We start from the raw sequence: 12,162 nt of genomic DNA, 5'->3' as shown, positions 1-12,162 counted from the left end.
CAAAAAATTAATGGTGAATTATAGTTCAATCATTACTTGTAACGTGCTTTTAGGTTGTGAACCCTCGTTATTATGTCTGCTGCCGAAACATTGTAGCCATGGTCAATAAAACTCTGCCGTATATCTTCGAATATGTGACTATTTTTACGCGCTCCTCGAAGGGCTCCAATCTTGTTCGCCCACAGATTGAGGAGCAGGTCTACTTGCGCTGATGTCCAGAAGCTTCGTCTCTTATGTCGGTTGCTCTGGGAGGGACCACTTGTATCGTGGTCCGGAAGGTTTTCCATTCGCGTAGACAAAGACGAGGTGCTGCTATCTGGAGAAGTTGAGCATGTGCGTGACATTTTATCATGACGAAGTGTGATAAATATTTTTAAGTTACCTTCATCAGTACTGTCGTCATTCACATTGTGCATGCGGGAACTTCCAAGGATACCATGCACTCTTTCGAATAGCGGCCACTCTGAAGATGTTCCACCCGATCGTCCCATTTTAGCCTTTTCTCTCCTATCCGGGTAAATACAAGTGTATAAATATAAGAAAACAAATATTATTAACAACCAATTGAATACCTGTAACGTGCTGTGATGTTGTGGACCCTCGTTATTATATCTTTCTTTGAAACATCATAGCCATGATCAATAAAACTGCGTCGAATTTTTCTGAATGCGCGACTGCTCTGACGCCCCCCTCGAAAAGCTCCAACTTTGTCCTCCCACAACTTGAGAAGCAAGTCTACTTGCGCTGCTGACCAGAATGAACGTTTTTGAAGCTTGTTGTCCTTGGAAGTTCCGACGCCGGCTTTATCCATTGTACCGATTATATCATCCGAAGCCACCAAGTCGTTCGGATAGTAATCATTGTGTCGTAGCCAACTGTTATCTGCAAAAGTTTAATGTTTGCAACACGCGTTGTAGGAAAAACGTCACGCCAGCAATCCGCCATACAAAACAATTATATAGTCAGCCTCTGGCACTTATTTGCAAAAGAGTGAAAACAAAATCACACTGAAGTATTAGAACCAGTCTTAGCTTATCATTTACAGAACCACCCTTTTCAATCAATCACATACCTATTATTATTTTCTGTTCACCATCAGTGTTAGTTTGTAAAGATTGTTAATTATTATTTCTTTACCTTCATCCATACTGTCCTCATCCACAAAGCGAACACTCGAGGTCTGGAAACTGCCGAGAATATAATTTACCCTTTCAAACAGCGGCCACTCTGAAGGCGATTCTCCCGATGGTCCCATTGCAGCCTTTTCTCTCCTATTCGTGCAAAAGAAAGTGTATAAATATAAATGCAAATAAAAAAATAAATTCTATTTAAATCGGTACTCGTATCGTGCTGTTAATTTGTGGATCCTCCTTATTATATCTCCAGCAGAAACATCGTAGCCATGCTCGTTAAATCTCTGTCGTATCTCTGCGAACACATGGCTATTCTTACGCGTCTCACGAAGAGCTCCAATTTTGTCCTCCCACAGTTCGAGGAGCAAGTCTATTCGCTCTGGCGGCCAGCTTCGTTTTTTATGTCGACTGCGCTTGGGGGAACTGGCGTCGGATTTATCAATGTTACCGATTATATCATCAGAAGGCTTGGTATTATCAGAAGCCAAGTTGTTCGGATGGTCAATTGGTCTTGGCAATGGCGCAGAATTGTTATCTAGAAAAGTTAATTGTGTGTATGATTGGAATTTAATTAGCATGATGAAATGTAGATTTAAAATGTGATGTGGTTCATAAAAAATATTTAGTTTGTGAAGAATGTTTTTTTACCTCCATTCGAATTGTCCTCAATCACAGAGGACACATTAGGCCTTTGAAAGCTGCCGAGAATGGAATTCACTTTTTCGAACAACGGCCACTCTGACTGCGATTCGCCCGATTGCGCCAATGCAGCCTTTTCTCTCCTATTCGGGAAAACAAATATGTATGAATATAAAATAAATTTTATTATAAGTTAAAAGTGCAATCAGTACTTGTAACGTGCTGTTAGGTTGTGGACCCTCGTTATAATATCTGTTGCCGAAACATCGTAGCCATGGTCGTTGAAACTCTGCCGTATTTCTTCGAATACATGACTGTTCTTACGCGTCCCACGAAGAGCTCCAATCTTGTCCTCCCACAACTCGAGCAGCAGGTCAATTTGAACTGATGACCAGAAGCTTCGTCTTTTATTTTGGCTGCGCTTGGGGAAACCGGCACTAGCTTTAGCCATCATGAATAAAACATGGGTCAAAAAATGTTTTTCTAAAATTGGAGATCGCAGAAACAAAAAACTGGACCGAAAGTCCGAAAACGCTAAAAACAACAAAGCTTTTGTGACAGTTCTCACAAGTTCTCAAACAGTTTTATGGACCGTTCAAAAATTACGTCCATCGTTTTTCGGCATTTTCAACCCCCCTTCTGTCACAAATCACTGACTCTCCCTCTCCCCTGTACACGCACTGAAAACCAAAACTACCCAAAAGTGGGTTGTTTGCACTCAAAACCGTGGTTTGGGCCAATAACCCAAATTTGAGTAAAATTACTTTTCTGGCACTAGGTAGTTTGCCTTTAATCCCATGTAAACAATTTACCCAAAGCTGAGTTTAATTTATCCAAAGCGGACCTTAATCAACCCAAAATAGAGAATATTGAATTTACTCAAATTTGGGTTATTGGGCTGAGCAACCTCGGTGAGGTGTTTGTATCTTGCTCTAAAGCCCTCAGTACACTGTTTGTCATGATGACAAATATTTGTCAAGTTTATCCGGATATCTGTCAGACTGACCAGAAATCGACATGGATATCAGGCTGACTTGACAAATATTTGTCATTATGACAAACAGTGTACTGATAGCTTAATAGGGTAAAATGCCCAATAGTGGACCCCCTAGTAGGGAAATTTTACTCTTCCTGGCATAAGGAGTGGAAATTTTCAAAATATTAATTCTGCGTGATATCTAATATCAAGCTCTGCATCTCCTCTTCACCATACATACATGAAACACGCAAATACTCGACGTTATTCGTTGAAATTAACATTTTAAAGTCTGACTGAATTCGCCCTATAGTAGACCCCCTGGGGGTCCTTAATAGGAAATTGCTTCCCTATAGTCGACCCTTCATTTGATTTTTATGTTCCGTTTCGAGACGTTCTTCTTCCCTATTATGGACACCACAAAAATATTCCTTTAATGGACACACTCGTGTTTATTTTTTATAGAATTGTAAAAAATCATCTATTTTTACTTTCCATAGCATTTCCAATGCATGAAATCAAATCATAGAACGGTAAGGTTGGTTCTCCCGATGGAATTTCATAGCAAAATGTTTACATTGTGCTGTAATAATGCAAAAATGGCTGGAGGGTCCACTATTGGTTGGGGGTCCACTATTGGGCACTTTACCCTAGTTTTGATAGCAATCATGGGAAAGAAAGGGAAAACTACCCAATTTTGGGTAAATTTTTTCTGCGATATTCTCAATAGTGCGTATATTGAACTCAAAGTTTGGGTTGATTTATCTGTCCGTGCGCAAAAAAATGTTGCGGTCGAAACTAGGGTAAAGTGCCCAATAGTGGACCCCCAACCAATAGTGGACCCTCCAGCCATTTTTGCATTATTACAGCACAATGTAAACATTTTGCTATGAAATTCCATCGGGAGAACCAACCTTACCGTTCTATGATTTGATTTCATGCATTGGAAATGCTATGGAAAGTAAAAATAGATGATTTTTTACAATTCTATAAAAAATAAACACGAGTGTGTCCATTAAAGGAATATTTTTGTGGTGTCCATAATAGGGAAGAAGAACGTCTCGAAACGGAACATAAAAATCAAATGAAGGGTCGACTATAGGGAAGCAATTTCCTATTAAGGACCCCCAGGGGGTCTACTATAGGGCGAATTCAGTCAGACTTTAAAATGTTAATTTCAACGAATAACGTCGAGTATTTGCGTGTTTCATGTATGTATGGTGAAGAGGAGATGCAGAGCTTGATATTAGATATCACGCAGAATTAATATTTTGAAAATTTCCACTCCTTATGCCAGGAAGAGTAAAATTTCCCTACTAGGGGGTCCACTATTGGGCATTTTACCCTATTGGTGGTGTTGGTTTGCGTGAGAGAGCTATCAGATTCGTCAAATCGTCGTTTGAATCTTTGTTTACAAAAGCAGAAAGTCGTTTTGAAAATTTTGTCTTGAAATATATATTTAATAAAAGATATTTTAGTTACTAGATAAAGATTGTCGCTTCGGTTCCCTTTGTTCTGCTGTCCGAAACATGTGTGGTACATACCTGGGTGCTGGAGCAGAGGGATATTTTGAAATCACTCCCATAAACAAAATTATTTTGCAGTTACTTGGCTGTCAAACATTTCCCGCTCTTCGAATTTCTCTTTCCACGCTGCATGAGGGCGCAGAAATGCACTAGACTCTACATGACTTTACGATTGTTTACATACATTGATGCTCCAATCAGCTGCTGAGAAATTTCGAAACGAGTGCTTTTTAATTGCATTCCCACTTATTTTCCACTCGAAATATAATGTGAGAATATTTGTTACAAAGAATACAAAACTCAAACAAAGTTTATTTTTATTTTTTCCCAAAATAATAACAATACTTCTCAATATTAGATCAGAAACGAACATAACCACAATCTTCAATGTTTGGCTCCGGCACAATAGAAAATTTTGGCTTCAGTTTGACAACCAAATCGATTCTATCCGCACCACCCAGGTACATACCTGTCAAATCGTATGGATTTTCCTTCTTTGACATTTAGCTCCCCTATCCTCGCCAGCAAAAGATGTTCCGGACAGCGACGACAGCGACAATCTTTATCTCTCGCTTAACAATTGATTAGGGCCTACAATGAAAAGTAAACAAATTCAATTTTAACACCCTTCGATAGCATCCTCTAATAGCTACTAATATAAGTTCAACAGTTTACCGAGTCCTCGGTTCTGCCCTTCCGATAACGAAATGTCAAATATTACTGAGCTAATTTGTAATAATTACTGAACACTCGGTAAAAAAATACAGGGCGATTTGTAAAAAAAATACGGACCTCCGTAGTACCAATTACCGAATTAAATGTATAGTTTCACGTTTTTTTTGGTAAGAGGGAAAAAAGAAAAACAATATATTTTTTCATTGTAACTCACTTATTTATTGATTTCGATTTGATAATAACGAGGAGTTATATTGGCAGGGCGTTTTCCTTACAAAAACATTTTGTGCTACTTAAATGTAGAATTTTTCAACCTGAGGCAAAAAAATGGATGCTGATGCTGTCGATTTCCTGAAAATTCAAATCGTTTTTATTTTTTGTTGGTAGCGAGCAAGGTTGCGAGTGTTTAGCTTCAACTTACCGAAATATTTAATTAAATTTGAAGAGGACGAACTATCAACGCACAATAAACGAATTCCTTGAACATGAGAGAAAATTAGAGGAATTAAAATACAAATACATCATGCCAAAGAAGGCTATCAGAACAAAATGTTGATACTGAATTCAATTTCATATTCTATTTATGAAAACTGACGAAAAATACTCATATTATTATCGAAACTTACCGGAAGAGTTGATCTAATGCAATTGTTTCCATTACAACTGGATGAAATTTGCAAATTTTGATGAACGAAAAGCGCTGAAACCACTAGCTCGAAGAAAACTTTTGTGGACAAATATGGCGGCACATCAAGCGTCACGAAAGCCTTTCGGAAACAGAGAGGTCGGTTAATAAGCTACCGTATGATCAGTAAAATTTATTTTTTTTACCGAGTGCTCCGTAGAATTATTTGACAGAATTGAAAGTTTCAATAAAAACCGAATAAATCGGTAATTTACATTACCGAGTCTAGTATTTTACTTTAGAGTGCTGAGGCATCAGTATATATTACTACGGAACTCGGTAAATTGTGAATTTCTTTACTGAGCTTCCGGTTTAAATTAAGAATTACTGGACAAACTCGGTAAAAATCATTACCGAGGTGAAATTTGGGATTTAAGTGTGTGTATAAGTATATTAATTTGTTACGGCAGTCTACCCGTTACAGGACTTCTAGCCTATGCTTTCTACGTGCTTGAAAGAGAAAGATGATTATATGTCAGCAAACTCTATGAATTAATAATGAGCCATTTAAATTGTAGAAACAGTTGTGAAACAATACATTTTATTGTTTAGAACAGAAATTATGACAATAAGTAAACAATAAAAATTATTGTTTTGTGTTTCAAAATGTATAGAATGAAAGTTGCAGCATAAGAACAAATTTTTAGTCCCATATAAATTTAAAATGCAAATTAAAAATAGTTTCGGGGCTCCAAAAATTATGAAAAATTTGGGTTAGGCTCAGTTTTTCATGCAGATTCAGAATATGTAAAAACATATAGGGTAAAATGCCCAATAGTGGACCCCCTAGTAGCGAAATTTTGCTCTTCCTGTCATACGGCTTAGAAATTTTCAAAATATTGACTCTGCTTGATATCTAACAACAAGCTCTGCATCCCCTCTTCACGATACATACATAAAACACCCAAATACACGACGTTATTCGTTGAAATAAACATTTTAAAGTCTAACTGAATTCGCCCTATAGTAGACCCCCTGGGGGTCCATAATAGGAAATTGCTTCCCTATAGTCGACACTTCATTTGATTTTCATGTCCCGTTTCGGGACGTTCTTCTTCCCTATTATGGACCCCCCAAAATATTCCTATCCAGTTTTCCGCGAGCGGTAATGGCCGCCAGCTTGCTTGCGGTTCAGTCTCTGATTTGACGTGTCTGGAGGTCAACTGCACCCACCGCTCCGAGCATTCTGACCAATGTTGCATATAAGAAGGTGCTGATTCAGTGAATTCAAGCCTTCTTATATGCCACATTGATCAAAATGCTTGAATGGTGGGTGCAGTTGACCTCCAGAAACGTCAAATCAGAGACTAACCCGCAGGCAAGCTGGCGGCCATTACCGCTCGCGGAAAACTGGATATAATGGACACTCTCGTGTTTATTTTTTTTATAGAATTGTAAAGAATCATCTAATTTGACTTTCCATAGCATTTCCAACGCATGTAATCAAATCATAGGACTGTAAGGTAGGTTCTTCCGATAGAATTTCATAGCGAAATGTTGACATTGTGCAGTAATAATGCATAAATGTCTGGAGGGTCCACTATTGGTTGAGGGTCCACTATTGGTCACTTTACCCTATCAAGCAGAGTCAATATTTTGAAAATTTCTAAGCCGTATGACAGGAAGAGCAAAATTTCGCTACTAGGGGGTCCACTATTGGGCATTTTACCCTACAAAGAAAACGATCCATTAAATAAAAAGATATTTTAGTTACTAGATCTCGCGTAACATTTGAAAAGGGCCTACAGCCAAAACGTAAACATTGAGAAAATGCCGTTCGAAAAAAATGCATCACAATTTCTATTCCTATTTCCCAGGTTTATGGTATTTTAAGCAGCAAAAACTCCTAAAAGCACATAATCAGCACTATTTATCCATCCATAACCTTAATTGCATCGAAAACATGCAAAAATGTGTCGAAATCGTTAAAATAAAATTTTAAGTCTATTTTAATTTTTTTCTCCGGAATAGGCCTTCTTGATAGCGCTATCCGACGATATGCATAACTATAGTTCTTTATGAAACTTGCAAAAGGATATTTTTTTCACACGAGTTGAAAGTTTATACAACGTATCTAGCCAGTCGTACAGCAAAACCGTTCAAAAAGGTCTCTTATATTTTAGTCTTCTGGCCCTCAGATGCATTCAATCTAATCTACAAGCATTTCAAGTGGTTGAAACAGTGACTCATTCTTACCTCCATTCGACCCATTGTCACCCCCTACGACGGTACTTCTACTGCTACTGATATCGACCCCGTTGGTAATCAAGTTCAGTTCCGCAGTGTCATGGGAAACTTCTGTGATAAATTCCTATGGAATTTACATCATATCGCGGCGATCGCCTTAGTCAGTGTGCTGGTTTTCCAAAAGATGAAGGGCTGCTGACCCGCCTGACGTGCTAGTGGCAACATTTTTGCAACAAGTTTCCTCCAGCGTGAACATTATTGCCGTTGCTTGACCATGCTACAGGAGTCGAGACAGGAGTATCGAATGACAAACTCCGGAGACACATTCCTTGCCACTTGTTCGAAGGCAGTTTCGGATTGTTGTTATCGGTCACTCACATCTGTACACCGGTTGATGCCTGTCTTTGTGGCGTGGCGATCAAATCCAAATCGCTCGGATATAGAGCTCCTGGTGGCCCTAGGTTAGTTTGGTACGAGATGTTACTTACTCTCACACCGACGAGAATATCCAACTGGATTTACCACTGGCACCCTAATCTTCGTTGAAGTTCCACACAATAGGGCCTCCACTATTACGACTTGCAATTCGATTGTCGGTTTACGGCGAGGTTTACGGTTCACATCCTGATCGCAGGATTCCATCAACTGCGAGTCTGTCGTCTTGAATTTGAGCGTTGCGTATAGCCCAGAGAGTCGTTTATTGTTACCCAGCTCAGCTCCATCATCAGCTCGCTGCCAGACAGCAGCAGCTTCCTAAACTGATTGATCCGGATCTGGATGGTTTGGCCTGGACCTGGACCGTCGTATTTATTTTCCATGCCACAACGTAGCTGACACTTTGCAAAATTAAACATGATGACCATTGAAAAGAAAATAATACAGTTAATATAATCATGAAAACTGAAAAAATGAACAACATACCAAGACTTAAAATTGGCACGGGTGCCTGAACATTCGATTTCTAACAGTGTAGCCATTTTGAAAATCGTATTATCATTTAATTTTCATGGACAATAGAAAATATTGTAAATCTTTAGTATGAACAATAAACTCTGTCGTAGAAATAAATATTATTGTTAATTTATTGTAAATACAATAGATTGGTTTATTAGTACAAGAATTTGTACAATACAAAAACAATATTTTTTATTGTCTCCCATAAATTGAATTGTTTTTGTACAGTTCACACCATTCAACTTGAGGTTTTTTTCTATACGGGAGGTTTTTCCGATAGAATTTCATAGCGAAATGTTGACATTGTGCAGTAATAATGCATAAATGGCTGGAGGGTCCACTATTGGTTGAGGGTCCACTATTGGTCACTTTACCCTAATTAACTCCCTCAACAGCAAATAAAAATATTTTTTAGCTAATCAAATTGTTTCTAAAATGTAATAAGGTATTTTTTTCCTGTTGGGCGTAACACAAGATGAGACCCCCCCCCCCCCTCTTCCTCTGTCAAAAATTCTAGAACTCCCTCAAACCTTTGACGTAATTTTTGAACGATTCCTCACAAGGAACACTTGCGAAAATGGAGCAAAATGATTATGATGATGACGAAATGATGATGCATTTTTAACAAAACAAAACCACCACCCACCACCCAAACCACTTCTATCAGCTGATCGGCACTACGGCACTGTCTCTGTCTCATAATAATGCTGTCCAATGAGCAGCTTGAAGTAGCGCGAAGTTTTTCCCATCCCTCTCATGTCCATTTGTTGACAAAAAAGAACGAGCAGAACGGGAACAACTTCGAGCTGCTCATTGGACAGCACTAATGGCTTATCATGTTCAGTACATATTTATTTCAATTTTATTTTATGTAGGACAATAGTAGTGAGAAACATTATTGGCTGGTCGAACGAAACATCTGGCTGGAAGTGTCAACGCAAATCCTTAATTTCCAAAGAAGCGTACCCAGCATGTTTTCGAATGAGCTATGGTTTAAGATCTATATTTTTTATTTATTTTACTGCATTTGATTTGATTAAATAATATCTCAGACTGAGCATCGTTGCGATAATACCAAGGGCCGATACAATGATTACGTAGGGGATTATTCCGGCTTTTCAGTGAGATTTATAGTAAGAAATCGGGAGACCTCACCGCTTCCATTAGCCCTCACGTATAATTATTAGTATATTGTTATATACTGTTTGAATGATTTAAGGTATTTAATCAAATCAATGGAGTAATACCTAATTCATATTGCATAGCACCAGGTCTTTCACACCTAGAAGTAGAATAATCATAAATAATGCACGTTATTTAAAAACAATTTTTCAAAACAGTCTGTCATATTTACCGTCGATGATGCTATCCAATAGCATTTGAACCATGATGTCGTTGGATGTGAGCCTTCAAAAGAACCTTGTAGTAGAAGGCATGATCGCACACATGGCAGGGAAATGGCCGTATCGGCGAGTGAATTCGCTTGTGATTTCTAAGCGCGAACGGACTCTTGAATCGTTTGGTGCATTCGTCACAGCTATACTTTCGCTCGTCTGAATGCACCCGTCTATGGTCGGCCAGAACATTGCTAGAAGAAATCAATCAATAATAATTGAAGGAATTTTTCGTACATTTAAAGCAATTTTGTGATTGTGTCAAAAAATGTCCCAATCCTTTGTCTTTCCTTTTTGAAAACTTTTAACTTACTGATTCCTGAACCTTCTGCCGCATATTTCACAGGCATACTTTGCTTCACCGTGTACGTGCTGCATATGTCTATTAAGACAACCCTCGTTCTTCAACGATGCCCCGCAAATCGGACAAATACGGTTTTCCTGCTCGCAGAATGCTCGCTCGTGTTTGATGCGGGAGTAGTTACTAGCGTAGGTCCTATCGCAAAACTTTCGGCATTTGTATGGCCTCGTGCCTTTGTGTTTGTTCATGTGGAATGTTAAACCGCTGTTCTCGGAGAATGAGGCCGTGCAAATCGGACAGCTGTAGTATTTCCTGCTCGATGGACATTCCAATGTGCAATGCGCTTTGTGCATTTTGAGAGCGCGTTTGCCATCGAATTTTCTGACACAGCTGTCGCATGAAGCAATCATTACTTGGTAGTTATCTTTCTCCAGTTCGCTGGGTTCAGATTCTACAGTCGGGTTGTTTGGAGTTTGTTCCCTCGTATGTTCGTCAACATCAACATCGACGCCAGATTGTTTGCTCCGGGCAGAACTTTTTCTTTTAGGATATTTTCTTTTCAATACGGTAGTTTTTGTTCGCATATCACTGCGAACATCGTCCATAAAATCATTTACTTTTACATCTGAAAGGGATACCGAATTCTGTTCCGTATCTAAGCTTTTGTAGGAAGCAAGTTTGTTTTGCGAATCAATCAGAGCGATATGTTCCCAAATAACTTTACGGTTTTTATCGATTCCATTAAGAATGTTTTCAGAATTCCACTCATCGTCATTTGCCAAACCCATTGAGAGCCCGGAAAGCTTGTTGGTAGCCTTTACACAGCATTCCTTAAAGTCCGTAATTAGCTCGATCAACATCCAGCAAGTGAGGCACATGCCGTGCTGTTTCAGCTTCAGAGACAATCCTATCGCATGATGCACTTTTTGCTCAGCTACGCGTACGTTGACAACTCCGTGGTCATTGTAGGAACTGAATTCAAGCAGCATATGGGGAGCACAGCTCCGTAGACATAAGGTACAGAAGATGTGGCATGAACTGCTATTCTGCGGATTTTTAATATCAGCTTCATCTTTTATGTTGGCCAAATCTGAGTGGGAATCATGGAAAGTTCTTCTGTAGACTAAATAAAATGATGAACATAAATACGAACCTGAATCATTCAGCGACTCATACATTGTTGAATTATCAGGGCATGAGATCTCCGGTACTTCATGGGACATTTTAATTTGTAATTTTACTTCTTATAAAATATAATTTGAAAACAGGATTTCATAACAAAAATTAATTTTTGTATTTATTTGGAAAATCAGACTATCCGTCAAATGACATTACACGGATTTAAGGAAAAAATCTCGAAAGTCTCGATCAGCCAGGAGGGTGAAACGCCTGTCATCCGCAATAGGCCTACACTGAAAACCAAAACTACCCAAAAGTGGGTTGTTTGCACTCAAAACCGTGGTTTGGGCCAATAACCCAAATTTGAGTAAAATGACTTTTCTGGCACTAGGTAGTTTGCCTTAAATCCCATGTAAACAATTCACCCAAAGCTGAGTTTAATTTATCCAAAGCGGACCTTGATCAACCCAAAATGGAGAATACTGAATTTACTCAAATTTGGGTTATTAGGCTGAGCAATCTCGGTGAGGTGTTTGCATCTTGCTCTAGTTTTGATAGCAATCATGGGAAAGA

At 38.7% G+C, this 12,162-nt stretch overlaps 2 protein-coding genes and 1 long non-coding RNA gene across 3 annotated transcripts in view; all 3 read right to left on the bottom strand.

The window, feature by feature from the left end:
* Positions 1 to 2,319, bottom strand: part of LOC134208753 (uncharacterized) — a 33,891-nt gene extending 31,572 nt beyond the window's left edge. The window contains exons 1-7 of the mRNA XM_062684652.1: positions 1,985 to 2,319; positions 1,782 to 1,915; positions 1,341 to 1,668; positions 1,138 to 1,271; positions 573 to 882; positions 383 to 507; positions 37 to 316 (exon numbers count right to left, since the gene is read on the bottom strand). Coding sequence (XP_062540636.1) covers positions 37 to 316; positions 383 to 507; positions 573 to 882; positions 1,138 to 1,271; positions 1,341 to 1,668; positions 1,782 to 1,915; positions 1,985 to 2,226 — 1,553 coding nt within the window. The 5' untranslated portion in view covers positions 2,227 to 2,319. The remainder of the gene's footprint in view (positions 1 to 36; positions 317 to 382; positions 508 to 572; positions 883 to 1,137; positions 1,272 to 1,340; positions 1,669 to 1,781; positions 1,916 to 1,984) is intronic.
* A 2,856-nt stretch (positions 2,320 to 5,175) lies between these two features.
* On the bottom strand, positions 5,176 to 6,009 carry LOC134214458 (uncharacterized). The gene is made up of 3 exons (XR_009979795.1): positions 5,576 to 6,009; positions 5,371 to 5,427; positions 5,176 to 5,300 (listed from the first exon to the last, which is right to left on the bottom strand). It is a non-coding gene; the product is annotated as an uncharacterized LOC134214458 (long non-coding RNA).
* A 3,597-nt stretch (positions 6,010 to 9,606) lies between these two features.
* On the bottom strand, positions 9,607 to 11,798 carry LOC134214457 (zinc finger protein 502-like). The gene is made up of 4 exons (XM_062693826.1): positions 11,624 to 11,798; positions 10,483 to 11,560; positions 10,130 to 10,363; positions 9,607 to 10,057 (listed from the first exon to the last, which is right to left on the bottom strand). The coding sequence occupies exons 1-3, from the start codon at positions 11,691 to 11,693 to the stop codon at positions 10,141 to 10,143; spliced, it is 1,371 nt and encodes a 456-aa protein (XP_062549810.1). The 5' UTR covers positions 11,694 to 11,798; the 3' UTR covers positions 9,607 to 10,057; positions 10,130 to 10,140.
* Between the last annotated feature and the right edge of the window lie 364 nt (positions 11,799 to 12,162).

Source organism: Armigeres subalbatus, chromosome 2 (genome assembly GCF_024139115.2).
Source record: "Armigeres subalbatus isolate Guangzhou_Male chromosome 2, GZ_Asu_2, whole genome shotgun sequence".
Lineage (NCBI taxonomy): Eukaryota > Metazoa > Arthropoda > Insecta > Diptera > Culicidae > Armigeres > Armigeres subalbatus.
This window is presented reverse-complemented; position numbering and strand designations above follow the sequence as displayed.